The sequence below is a fragment of the Bufo gargarizans genome, chromosome 6 (genome assembly GCF_014858855.1).
Source record: "Bufo gargarizans isolate SCDJY-AF-19 chromosome 6, ASM1485885v1, whole genome shotgun sequence".
NCBI lineage: Eukaryota > Metazoa > Chordata > Amphibia > Anura > Bufonidae > Bufo > Bufo gargarizans.
The window spans coordinates 181,942,107-181,956,732 of NC_058085.1; the positions used below are offsets into that span (position 1 = coordinate 181,942,107).

General features: G+C 49.0%; 1 protein-coding gene across 5 annotated transcripts in view; it reads right to left on the bottom strand.

Annotated features, from left to right (window-relative positions):
* KALRN (kalirin RhoGEF kinase) overlaps positions 1-14,626 on the bottom strand; it is a 162,374-nt gene that overhangs the window by 107,845 nt on the left and 39,903 nt on the right. For all 5 annotated transcript variants that reach the window (XM_044296507.1, XM_044296509.1, XM_044296508.1 and 2 more), the window contains exons 10-13: positions 11,842-12,011; positions 11,001-11,175; positions 10,096-10,291; positions 8,450-8,616 (exon numbers count right to left, since the gene is read on the bottom strand). In XM_044296507.1, the coding sequence (XP_044152442.1) occupies positions 8,450-8,616; positions 10,096-10,291; positions 11,001-11,175; positions 11,842-12,011 (708 nt within the window). The remainder of the gene's footprint in view (positions 1-8,449; positions 8,617-10,095; positions 10,292-11,000; positions 11,176-11,841; positions 12,012-14,626) is intronic.

Sequence of the window (14,626 nt, forward strand, 5' to 3'; positions counted from 1 at the left end):
TCCATTCATACAGGGAAGGCAAAAATCGAAATCACTAAATGGATACATAATCTTTACATTTAGCCAAAACCTACGTGCAAAAGAATAAAGTGCATGTGTGCTCAAATAGCTTATATGATCACAATGACATTTGATGTCAATAATTATTACCAAAATATAAAAAAATGTATTACATAGTGAGCGGATCCAACCCCCAATAGCTGGCTGCAGGGCGACTGATCCCAGGGAAAATTGGGAATTAGCCGCGCCGCAACCGCCAGTGGTGGGTCAGATCCGTCCCAACTCAAAGTGATTGAGGTACATGTCCAAATGAGGATGGAACAGACCCACCCATAAGGTGGCCCAGTCCCCCATCAGATGGACATATGCCTTGTGATTCCCCAAACAGGTGCTGAATACAATGCTGCTGGTGCACCCACCTCCCAGTGGGCACAGCAGAGAAGCCAATCCACGAACCAGAGTTGACCTGTCCGCCGCGCGCAGTGGGGGGTGGGTTATACCACAGCCGCATGAAAAATAACAAATGTATGGGTCAGCTGTCCACCTAAGGGCGGACTGAACCACCCATACTTACGGGACGTACGTCCTGTGAAAATATCAAAAGTGTATACAATACATGATCTATGTTGGTCATCAATGTGACAAAAAATAAAAAATTATTAAATAAAAATATATAACATATGAACATGATAGTGCCAAGAAAATGTACAGGTTGCTTCTTCTCTGATGGGGTTCGAAAGCTTGTGGGAAATGTGCCGCATGTATGTACATGGAACGTTCCACCACTTTCTATGACGCCTCTGGGGACGCAGAATTTAAGATCGTTCACTATATAACCTGCACCACTGAGAGAGTCGTATATTGGCTAACTTGTCCGTGCCGATTGATTTATATCGGCATGACAACAAGAGCTTTGAAAACTCGGATATTGGAACATGCCAGCAAAATCCGCACAGCCTCACAATGTAAAGACCAGGACGTGGATGAATTACAATCTGTTCCACGGCATTTTCTCAAGTACCATGATAGTGACCCGAGTGTCCTGAGGGTAAGAGGTATTGACAGAGTTAGGTTGGGGGTGCGAGGTGGTGACGCAAAGAAGGCGTTACTACAAAAAGAAACTAAATGGATTACTGTGCTCAATACAGTGGTTCCAAGTGGGTTAAATGAATATAATAGCTTCAAGTCCTTTTTGTAAGACGTGAATTTTACTATGGGCAAATAAGTTTGTTTATGTGTGTCTAATTGTGATTTTTTTTGTTTAGATTTAAGATGGAGTAAGATTGGATGGTAGATAACCACGAACCATAAGAAAACCTGTCAAATGCATGACGTGATTTGAGAGGGAGATATGGGGTATCTTCATATTGGACCCCCCCTTTTTGAACACTCTTCATGGGACTGTCACTCATCATCAGAGAAGAAGCAACCTGTACATTTTCTTGGCACTATCATGTTCATATGTTATATATTTTTATTTAATAATTTTTTATTTTTTGTCACATTGATGACCAACATAGATCATGTATTGTATACACTTTTGATGTTTTCACAGGACGTACGTCCCGTAAGTATGGGTGGTTCAGTCCGCCCTTAGGTGGACAGCTGACCCATACATTTGTTATTTTTCATGCGGCTGTGGTATAACCCACCCCCCACTGCGCGCGGCGGACAGGTCAACTCTGGTTCGTGGATTGGCTTCTCTGCTGTGCCCACTGGGAGGTGGGTGCACCAGCAGCATTGTATTCAGCACCTGTTTGGGGAATCACAAGGCATATGTCCATCTGATGGGGGACTGGGCCACCTTATGGGTGGGTCTGTTCCATCCTCATTTGGACATGTACCTCAATCACTTTGAGTTGGGACGGATCTGACCCACCACTGGCGGTTGCGGCGCGGCTAATTCCCAATTTTCCCTGGGATCAGTCGCCCTGCAGCCAGCTATTGGGGGTTGGATCCGCTCACTATGTAATACATTTTTTTATATTTTGGTAATAATTATTGACATCAAATGTCATTGTGATCATATAAGCTATTTGAGCACACATGCACTTTATTCTTTTGCACGTAGGTTTTGGCTAAATGTAAAGATTATGTATCCATTTAGTGATTTCGATTTTTGCCTTCCCTGTATGAATGGATGAGTGGATGGTCACCCTCCCTCCCCTTTCCTTCTCCCTACAATTTAATCATGGTAATTTAAAGATATATTTTACTATGAAATTGAGATTATATTTGTATTTCATGAATTTACCTATGAGCTGAAATGAAGATAATCGAGAGGTATGCTGAGTTATGGATAGCTAGCTTTAGCTCAATGACTGGTAGTTATTTACTATAGTTGTATTCAGGACCTGGGAGTACTTTTTAGCTATAGCTCAAGGACCTAGGAGATGGTCACATGTCCATGATGCAGGACCATGTGACCAGTGAGCGATCATGTGATTGGGGGATGATGCGGCTGGAGCATGCTCTGTATGACTGCCACCCGGAAGTGCTGGAATCAGGTCGCATTTTGATGACCAGGGAGCGCTGAAGGAGGCAGTCTTGCAACATGGGCGGTTCGCGCCGGAACACACCCCCAGTACAGATGATCATGGTGAGTGATAATTAATCCCTCCTCTTTAGCCTTTATATGCCCAAGTTTGTCTTAGTGTGTTTATACCTCCTGACGAAGCCTACGTGGCGAAACACGTGTCGAGGTTGAAACAGTGGGGGAGTCGTGTTACCATTCTACAGCAGCAACATGGGTAGGTAACTTGGTAGCTGGATCAGGGTGGGACGAGAGGTTTGCAGTTCATTGTTATATGCCATCTTTATTAGTAGTACTGCACCGTCCATTGACACCTCACAGCATCCCCGGACAGAGGTTGTGAGCAATAGTCAGTAGTTGTTTTATACTAGGGGTCAGCATTTGCACCCGCAACTACACTTTTGCTCACGGCCTCTGGTATATTGTTGTTCTCTGCTGGGTATGGTCACATTATCCCCCATTGTGATTCTCCACATTGTATAGCCCCTTGTGGCTCAGTCTCCATGTCCTGTCCCTATTGAGCAATACCTGTAATGATCATGTGATTTATATTGAATAAAATGAGATTTTTTACCTTGAAAAAATCCTTGCTCCTAATATAATACACAGGGGAGTAATAAGACCCCCAGTCCTCCTAATATAATACACAGGGGAGTAATAAGACCCCCAGTCCTCCTAATATAATACACAGGGGTATAATAAGACCCCCCAGTCCTCCTAATATAATACACAGGGGTGTAAGAAGACCCCCAGTCCTCCTAATATAATACACAGGGGAGTAATAAGACCCCCAGTCCTACTGGTATAATACAAAGGGGAGTAATAAGACCCCCAGTCCTCCTAATATAATACACAGGGGAGTAATAAGACCCCCAGTCCTCCTAATATAATACACAGGGGAGTAATAAGACCCCCAGTCCTCCTGGTATAATACACAGGGGTATAATAAGACCTCCAGTCCTCCTGATATAATACACAAGGGTATAATAAGACCCCCAGTCCTCCTGATATAATACACAGGGGAGTAATAAGACCCCCAGTCCTCCTGATATAATACACAGGGGAGTAATAAGATCCCCAGTCCTCCTAATATAATACACAGGGGAGTAATAAGACCCCCAGTCCTCCTAATATAATACACAGGGGAGTAATAAGACCCCCAGTCCTCCTGATATAATACACAGGGGAGTAATAAGACCCCCAGTCCTCCTGATATAATACACAGGGGAGTAATAAGACCCCCAGTCCTCCTGATATAATACACAGGGGAGTAATAAGACCCCCAGTCCTCCTGATATAATACACAGGGGAGTAATAAGACCCCCAGTCCTCATAATATAATACACAGGGGAGTAATAAGACCCCCAGTCCTCCTGTTATAATACACAGGGGTGTAATAAGACCCCCAATCCTCCTAATATAATACACAGGGGTATAATAAGCCACCCAGTCCTCCTGATATAATACACAGGGGAGTAATAAGACCCCCAGTCCTCCTAATATAATACACAGGGGAGTAATAAGACCCCCAGTCCTCCTGATATAATACACAGGGGAGTAATAAGACCCCCAGTCCTCCTGATATAATACACAGGGGAGTAATAAGACCCCCAGTCCTCATAATATAATACACAGGGGAGTAATAAGACCCCCAGTCCTCCTAATATAATACATAGGGTGTAAGAAGACCCCCAGTCCTCCTTCTATAATACACAGGGGAGTAATAAGACCCCCAGTCCTCCTTCTATAATACACAGGGGAGTAATAAGACCCCCAGTCCTCCTGATATAATACACAGGGGAGTAATAAGACCCCCAGTCCTCCTGATATAATACACAGGGGAGTAATAAGATCCCCAGTCCTCCTGATATAATACACAGGGGAGCAATAAGACCCCCAGTCCTCCTGATATAATACACAGGGGAGAAATAAGACCCCCAGTCCTCCTGGTATAATACACAGGGGTGTAATAAGACCCCAGTCCTCTTAATATAATACACAGGGGTTATAATAAGACCCCCAGTCCTCCTGATATAATACACAGGGGTTTAATAATACCCCCAGTCCTCCTGATATAATACACAGGGGTATAATAAGACCCCCAGTCCCTACTGATATAATACACAGGGGTATAATAAGACCCCCAGTCCTACTGATATAATACACAGGGGTATAATAAGACCCCCAGTCCTCCTGATATAATACACAGGGGAGTAATAAGACCCCCAGTCCTCCTAATATAATACACAGGGGAGTAATACAACCCCCAGTCCTCCTAATATAATACACAGGGGAGTAATAAGACCCCCAGTCCTCCTGATATAATACACAGGGGAGTAATAAGACCCCCAGTCCTCCTGTTATAATACACAGGGGTGTAATAAGACCCCCAATCCTCCTAATATAATACACAGGGGTATAATAAGCCACCCAGTCCTCCTGATATAATACACAGGGGAGTAATAAGACCCCCAGTCCTCCTAATATAATACACAGGGGAGTAATAAGACCCCCAGTCCTCCTGATATAATACACAGGGGAGTAATAAGACCCCCAGTCCTCCTAATATAATACACAGGGGTGTAAGAAGACCCCCAGTCCTCCTTATATAATACACAGGGGAGTAATAAGACCCCCAGTCCCCCTGATATAATACACAGGGGAGTAATAAGACCCCCAGTCCTCCTGATATAATACACAGGGGAGTAATAAGACCCCCAGTCCTCCTGATATAATACACAGGGGAGTAATAAGACCCCCAGTCCTCCTGATATAATACACAGGGGAGTAATAAGATCCCCAGTCCTCCTAATATAATACACAGGGGAGTAATAAGACCCCCAGTCCTCCTAATATAATACACAGGGGAGTAATAAGACCCCCAGTCCTCCTGATATAATACACAGGGGAGTAATAAGACCCCCAGTCCTCCTGATATAATACACAGGGGAGTAATAAGACCCCCAGTCCTCCTGATATAATACACAGGGGAGTAATAAGACCCCCAGTCCTCCTGATATAATACACAGGGGAGTAATAAGACCCCCAGTCCTCCTTCTATAATACACAGGGGAGTAATAAGACCCCCAGTCCTCCTGATATAATACACAGGGGAGTAATAAGACCCCCAGTCCTCCTGATATAATACACAGGGGAGTAATAAGATCCCCAGTCCTCCTAATATAATACACAGGGGAGTAATAAGACCCCCAGTCCTCATAATATAATACACAGGGGAGTAATAAGACCCCCAGTCCTCCTAATATAATACATAGGGGTGTAAGAAGACCCCCAGTCCTCCTTCTATAATACACAGGGGAGTAATAAGACCCCCAGTCCTCCTGATATAATACACAGGGGAGTAATAAGACCCCCAGTCCTCCTGATATAATACACAGGGGAGTAATAAGATCCCCAGTCCTCCTGATATAATACACAGGGGAGCAATAAGACCCCCAGTAATCCTAATATAATACACAGGGGTTTAATAAGACCCCCAGTCCTCCTAATATAATACACAGGGGAGTAATAAGACCCCCAGTCCTCCTGATATAATACACAGGGGAGCAATAAGACCCCCAGTCCTCCTGGTATAATACACAGGGGTGTAATAAGACCCCCAGTCCTCTTAATATAATACACAGGGGTATAATAAGACCCCCAGTCCTCCTGATATAATACACAGGGGTATAATAATACCCCCAGTCCTCCTGATATAATACACAGGGGTATAATAAGACCCCCAGTCCTACTGATATAATACACAGGGGTATAATAAGACCCCCAGTCCTACTGATATAATACACAGGGGTATAATAAGACCCCCAGTCCTCCTGATATAATACACAGGGGAGTAATAAGACCCCCAGTCCTCCTAATATAATACACAGGGGAGTAATACAACCCCCAGTCCTCCTAATATAATACACAGGGGAGTAATAAGACCCCCAGTCCTCCTGATATAATACACAGGGGAGTAATAAGACCCCCAGTCCTCCTGTTATAATACACAGGGGTGTAATAAGACCCCCAATCCTCCTAATATAATACACAGGGGTATAATAAGCCACCCAGTCCTCCTGATATAATACACAGGGGAGTAATAAGACCCCCAGTCCTCCTAATATAATACACAGGGGAGTAATAAGACCCCCAGTCCTCCTGATATAATACACAGGGGAGTAATAAGACCCCCAGTCCTCCTAATATAATACACAGGGGTGTAAGAAGACCCCCAGTCCTCCTTATATAATACACAGGGGAGTAATAAGACCCCCAGTCCCCCTGATATAATACACAGGGGAGTAATAAGACCCCCAGTCCTCCTGATATAATACACAGGGGAGTAATAAGACCCCCAGTCCTCCTGATATAATACACAGGGGAGTAATAAGACCCCCAGTCCTCCTGATATAATACACAGGGGAGTAATAAGATCCCCAGTCCTCCTAATATAATACACAGGGGAGTAATAAGACCCCCAGTCCTCCTAATATAATACACAGGGGAGTAATAAGACCCCCAGTCCTCCTGATATAATACACAGGGGAGTAATAAGACCCCCAGTCCTCCTGATATAATACACAGGGGAGTAATAAGACCCCCAGTCCTCCTGATATAATACACAGGGGAGTAATAAGACCCCCAGTCCTCCTGATATAATACACAGGGGAGTAATAAGACCCCCAGTCCTCATAATATAATACACAGGGGAGTAATAAGACCCCCAGTCCTCCTAATATAATACATAGGGGTGTAAGAAGACCCCCAGTCCTCCTTCTATAATACACAGGGGAGTAATAAGACCCCCAGTCCTCCTGATATAATACACAGGGGAGTAATAAGACCCCCAGTCCTCCTGATATAATACACAGGGGAGTAATAAGATCCCCAGTCCTCCTGATATAATACACAGGGGAGCAATAAGACCCCCAGTAATCCTAATATAATACACAGGGGTTTAATAAGACCCCCAGTCCTCCTAATATAATACACAGGGGAGTAATAAGACCTCCAGTCCTCCTGATATAATACACTGAGGTGTAAGAAGACCCCCATCCTCCGTATATAATGCACAGGGGAGTAATAAGACCCCCAGTCCTCCTGATATAATACACAGGGGAGTAATAAGATCCCCAGTCCTCCTAATATAATATACAGGGGAGTAATAAGACCCCCAGTCCTCCTGATATAATACACAGAGGTGTAAGAAGAACCCCAGTCCTCCTGATATAATACACAGGGGTGTAATAAGACCCCCAGTCCTCCTGGTATAATACACAGGGGAGTAATAAGACCCCCAGTCCTCCTAATATAATACACAGGGGAGTAATAAGACCCCCAGTCCTCCTAATATAATACACAGGGGTGTAAGAAGACCCCCAGTCCTCCTAATATAATACACAGGGGTGTAAGAAGACCCCCAGTCCTCCTAATATAATACACAGGGGTGTAATAAGACCCCCAGTCCTCCTGATATAATACACAGGGGAGTAATAAGACCCCCAGTCCTCCTAATATAATACACAGGGGTGTAAGAAGACCCCCAGTCCTCCTAATATAATACACAGGGGAGTAATAAGACCCCCAGTCCTCCTAATATAATACACAGGGGTATAATAAGACCCCCCAGTCCTCCTAATATAATACACAGGGGAGTAATAAGACCCTCCAGTCCTCCTAATATAATACACAGGGGAGTAATAAGACCCCCAGTCCTCCTAATATAATACACAGGGGTGTAAGAAGACCCCCAGTCCTCCTGGTATAATACACAGGGGTGTAATAAGACCCCCAGTCCTCCTGGTATAATACACAGGGGAGTAATAAGACCCCCAGTCCTCCTGGTATAATACACAGGCGTGTCCTTGCTGTGTAAAGTTCTCAGACTTTCACATTGGACCTTAAGGGACAAACCTGCTTGACTTCGGCCTGTAGGTGGCGCAGCTGCAGACATTGCTCCAGGCGCTTGTGGGTCTGATCTGCGTTCAGCTCCAGTTCATGCTGCTTCTCATGGAGGAACTCCAACAATTCCTGCACCTGTGTGGCCAGGTCTATGTCCTTCTCACAGATCAGCTCAATGCCTGCAGAAGGGCGAAAAAGCAAGAGGCGTCATGCAGTTATCCACTGAGAAGACCGAGGACAATGTCAGGCATCAACCCATCTCAGGTACACCTCAGCTACACCTCATCCAGACCTCAGCTACACCTCATCCAGACCTCAGCTACACCTCATCCAGACCCCTGCTACACCTCATCCAGACCCCTGCTACACCTCATCCAGACCCCTACTACTCCTCAGCTACACCTCGTCCAGACCTCAGCTGCACCTCATCCAGACCTCAGCTACACCTCATCCAGACCTCAGCTACACCTCATCCAGACCTCAGCTACACCTCATCCAGACCTCAGCTACACCTCATCCAGACCTCAGCTACACCTCATCCAGACCTCAGCTACACCTCATCCAGACCTCAGCTACACCTCATCCAGACCTCAGCTACACCTCATCCAGACCTCAGCTACACCTCATCCAGACCTCAGCTACACCTCATCCAGACCTCAGCTACCTCATCCAGCTCACCCATCCAGACCTCAGCTACACCTCATCCAGACCTCAGCTACACCTCATCCAGACCTCAGCTACACCTCATCCAGACCTCAGCTACACCTCATCCAGACCTCAGCTACACCTCATCCAGACCTCAGCTACACCTCGTCCAGACCTCAGCTACACCTCATCCAGACCTCAGCTACACCTCATCCAGACCTCAGCTACACCTCATCCAGACCTCAGCTACACCTCATCCAGACCTCAGCTACACCTCATCCAGACCTCAGCTACACCTCATCCAGACCTCAGCTACACCTCATCCAGACCTCAGCTACACCTCATCCAGACCTCAGCTACACCTCATCCAGACCTCAACTACACCTCATCCAGACCTCAACTACACCTCAACTACACCTCATCCAGACCCCAACTACATCTCATCCAGACCCCAACTACATCTCATCCAGACCCCAACTACACCTCATCCAGACCCCAACTACACCTCATCCAGACCCCAACTACACCTCATCCAGACCCCAACTACACCTCATCCAGACCCCAACTACACCTCATCCAGACCCCAACTACACCTCATCCAGACCCCAACTACACCTCATCCAGACCCCAACTACACCTCATCCAGACCTCAACTACACCACATCCAGACCTCAACTACACCACATCCAGACCTCAACTACACCACATCCAGACCTCAACTACATCTCATCTACACCTCTTCCAGACCTCAGCTAAATCTCATCCAGTCCCCAACTACACCTCAACATCTTCTGACCACATCTAGACTGCCACCATCAAGACATTTCAACCTCATCCACTCCAAAGCCGACCTACCACTTGTATAATGTGATGATCCACCAGTTCCTACTTACGACATATGTGGCAGATATTTTACATCTCACTTGTCATCACCATTTTACTCTCCAGCTGAGGTAGCAATGACAAATCCCTCCCGTGTGGACACTGGAGGACTGGATTTCACAGCCACTTACCTGACGCTTGCACCTCCATGATGTACTGGTGAAGGTCCTGTCCCTGCTGAATGACTTCGAATGTCATGTTGTTCATGGCTAGTTTCCGCTCCTTGTGCCGCTGCAGCCGCTGTTCTGCGAGGGTTAGGTCTTCTGTGTTGAAGTCATTCATCTGACGGAGAAGATCTTCGTTCCAGGCGTCCAGCTCAGCCGTCACCTACATAGCGGTTCATTATAGGACCAGGCAGATCTTATATCATTTACAGATGTAGCCGAGCACCACATATAACATACAGTAACAGGTCCCTGAGCACAGACCAAAAAAAATATCTGCAGTCATATGAAAAAACGGACTCAGCTCTGCTACATCTAACTGCCTGCTCACCTGTCTGGGCCTGGCTCCAACTGTCAGCACCTCCCTGGCCTTCTAATAATGCCTCTGCCTAATGCTGGGGATAATAGGTGACCCCCTGAAACAGTCAGCAAGTAGACATCCACTGGGCCAAGTCCCTGCAGCCCCCATCACCAGAGGCCGCGCAGTACGTACAGCCCGCTGAGCCCCCAGGGCACCGCACCCCAGCGCAGAGCGATCGCCTCAACCTACAATCTGGTCACGTTCTGAAACTATTCTGCTGCTGAATAAAGAAAGCGAGAACTAATTATCTAAATAAATGTTATTACACAAAATTACCAAACGCGAGACGTCCTGATGTAATTAGCGCAATTAAGCACGTCCGTCGCAGCTCGCCAACGGAGCCCATTATAATAATGGCAGAGGAATCCGACGAGGAGCCACTGCACATGCGGCCGAACTGACACCTGTGTTTTTTCAGCGGTTTCTTCCGTGGATTTTATTACAAGGTTGTTTCTCCTTACAGATGTACAGAAACACTGCGCCCAATAAATAGCGCCGTCACATGACTCACCTCGATCGTGTACTGCTCGAAGATCCGCAGCTGCAGGAAGATGTCCAACTTTATCTTCCTCTCATGAAAAAGTTCTTCCATCTGAACCTGAGCTTCGTCCAGCTGCTGCAGAACAGACTCGATGTGACTGATGGAGCTGTTGTGCGGAGTTTTATTGCTGGACACCGCCGAGTCCCTGTGGAGCACAAAACAAACTCAGCTCTGCACCGTTTCATCACACAGACCACAACTCAGCTCTGCAGCACGTCTCATCATACAGACTACAACTCAGCTCTGCGGCACGTCTCATCACACAGACCACAACTCAGCTCTGCAGCACGTCTCATCATACAGACCACAACTCAGCTCTGCACCACGTGTCATCACACAGACCACAACTCAGCTCTGCACCACGTCTCATCATACAGACCACAACTCAGCTCTGCACCACGTGTTATCACGCCTCATCATACAGAACACAACTAAGCTCTGCACCACGTGTCATCACACAGACCACAACTCAGCTCTGCAGCACGTCTCATCATACAGACTACAACTCAGCTCTGCGGCACGTCTCATCACACAGACCACAACTCAGCTCTGCACCACGTCTCATCATACAGACCACAACTCAGCTCTGCGGCACGTCTCATCATACAGACCACAACTCAGCTCTGCACCACGTGTCATCACACAGACCACAACTCAGCTCTGCACCACGTGTCATCATACAGACCACAACTCAGCTCTGCACCACGTCTGAACAGGGCTCCTAAAATGTGGCTGCTCCTCCTTATAATCTGCAAGTACATAAAGGCCCCCAGGGATTCAGCCTCCCTCCACCATCACCATTAGCACCCACCTGAGTTGTTGGATGAGATCTTCTCCCTCCTTAATGACATTGAGGGTCCCGTCCAGTGTGGCCGTTTGCTGCTGCTGGAACTGTTTGATGAGCTCCTGGACGGCATCTACAGAGTCCGCACACACATCCTCCAGCAACTCCTTCTGCAGATCCTCCATCCAGGTCCAGAGCTGAGAAGCAAAAAGGGAAAAATGAGAGACAGAAGACATCACCGAGAGGAGGAAGAGAAAGAAGACACCAGCAAGAGGAGAAGGAAGAGACAGAAGACATCAGCAAGATGAGAAGGAAGAGAAAGAAGACACCAGCGAGAGAAGGAAGAGACAGAAGACATCAGTGACGAGAGAAGGAAGAGACAGAAGACATCAGTGACGAGAGAAGGAAGAGACAGAAGACATCAGTGACAGGAGAAGGAAGAGACAGAAGACATCAGTGACAGGAGAAGGAAGAGACAGAAGACATCAGTGACAGGAGAAGGAAGAGACAGAAGACATCAGTGACAGGAGAAGGAAGAGACAGAAGACATCAGTGACAGGAGAAGGAAGAGACAGAAGACATCAGTGACAGGAGAAGGAAGAGACAGAAGACATCAGTGACAGGAGAAGGAAGAGACAGAAGACATCAGTGACAGGAGAAGGAAGAGACAGAAGACATCAGTGACAGGAGAAGGAAGAGACAGAAGACATCAGTGACAGGAGAAGGAAGAGACAGAAGACATCAGTGACAGGAGAAGGAAGAGACAGAAGACATCAGTGACAGGAGAAGGAAGAGACAGAGGACACCATTGAGAGGAGGAAGAGTCAGAAGACACCACCGAAAGGAGAAAGAAGAGCTCCAACATGAGCACATGTCAGCGTGTGAGTCGCCTGGTGCTCCGCGGCGCATGTTACGGTCGGTAGCGGTGTGTACACATGATCTCTACATACTAGTCATTACATTGTGGAGTTGGGTCTGTTTATTCGTGGTACTATTCACACGTGTCTCTCTGGAAATCCCATTCCCGTCACTGAAATGGAGCCCACACGCATCGCTGCCATCTTTGGACGCTATTACATTGTTACAAACATCCTCATTATTGACAAATGTATCATTTCGGCACCGCTGATGCTGACGTACATTGTAACGTTCTGCCATGGTTGCGGATTGTCTCTTTGCGCTCAGTAGTGATCATCTGCCATTATGTCTACATAGTACTGGGCAGGATTATTTGGATGGACCCTGCACCTCTCACACTCCTATTTCCGCAGCAGGACTGTACCCGTTACATTTGTCTGCCCACGGGCTGCTGCAGGACTGATGGCTGGGGGCAGCTCTTCAGGGGGGTTCTGTTCTCTGCTTTCCAGCGTGGTACTATTCAAACGTGTCCCTCTGGATATTCCATTCCCAACACCTGCTATACACAGTTTTCTTTAGGAGCCGGGTCACTGAAGTGGAGCCCCAAAAGTATCGCTCTTCAGGGTGGTTCTGTTACCAGCTCCCCGGGGGTGCTCCTGTTCCCCGCTCCCCAGGGTGCTCCTGTTCCCCGCTCCCCAGGGTGCTCCTGCTCCCCGCTCCCCGGGGTGCTCCTGCTCCCCGCTCCCCGGGGTGCTCCTGTTCCCCGCTCCCCGGGGTGCTCCTTTTTCCCCCGCTCCCCGGGGTGCTCCTTTTTCCCCCGCTCCCCGGGGTGCTCCTTTTTCCCCCGCTCCCCGGGGTGCTCCTTTTTCCCCGCTCCCCGGGGTGCTCCTTTTTCCCCCGCTCCCCGGGGTGCTCCTTTTTCCCCCGCTCCCCGGGGTGCTCCTTTTTCCCCCGCTCCCCAGGGTGCTCCTTTTTCCCCCGCTCCCCGGGGTGCTCCTTTTTCCCCCGCTCCCCAGGGTGCTCCTTTTTCCCCCGCTCCCCAGGGTGCTCCTGCTCCCCGCTCCCCAGGGTGCTCCTGCTCCCCGCTCCCCAGGGTGCTCCTGCTCCCGCTCCCCAGGGTGCTCCTGCTCCCCGCTCCCCAGGGTGCTCCTGCTCCCCGCTCCCCAGGGTGCTCCTGCTCCCCAGGGTGCTCCTGTTCCCCGTTCCCCGCTCCCCAGGGTGCTCCTGTTCCCCGTTCCCCGCTCCCCAGGGTGCTCCTGTTCCCCGTTCCCCGCTCCCCAGGGTGCTCCTGTTCCCCGTTCCCCGCTCCCCAGGGTGCTCCTGTTCCCCGTTCCCCGCTCCCCAGGGTGCTCCTGTTCCCCGCTCCCCGCTCCCCAGGGTGCTCCTGTTCCCCGCTCCCCGCTCCCCAGGGTGCTCCTGTTCCCCGCTCCCCAGGGTGCTCCTGTTCCCCGCTCCCAGGGTGCTCCTGTTCCCCGCTCCCCAGGGTGCTCCTGTTCCCCGCTCCCCAGGGTGCTCCTGTTCCCCGCTCCCCAGGGTGCTCCTGTTCCCCGCTCCCCAGGGTGCTCCTGTTCCCCGCTCCCCAGGGTGCTCCTGTTCCCCGCTCCCAGGGTGCTCCTGCTCCCCGCTCCCCAGGGTGCTCCTGCTCCCCAGGGTGCTCCTGTTCCCCGCTCCCCAGGGTGCTCCTGTTCCCCGCTCCCCAGGGTGCTCCTGTTCCCCGCTCCCCAGGGTGCTCCTGTTCCCCGCTCCCCAGGGTGCTCCTGTTCCCCGCTCCCCAGGGTGCTCCTGTTCCCCGCTCCCCAGGGTGCTCCTGTTCCCCGCTCCCCAGGGTGCTCCTGTTCCCCGCTCCCCAGGGTGCTCCTGTTCCCCGCTCCCCAGGGTGCTCCTGTTCCCCGCTCCCCAGGGTGCTCCTGTTCCCCGCTCCCCAGGGTGCTCCTGTTACCCAGGGTGCTCCTGT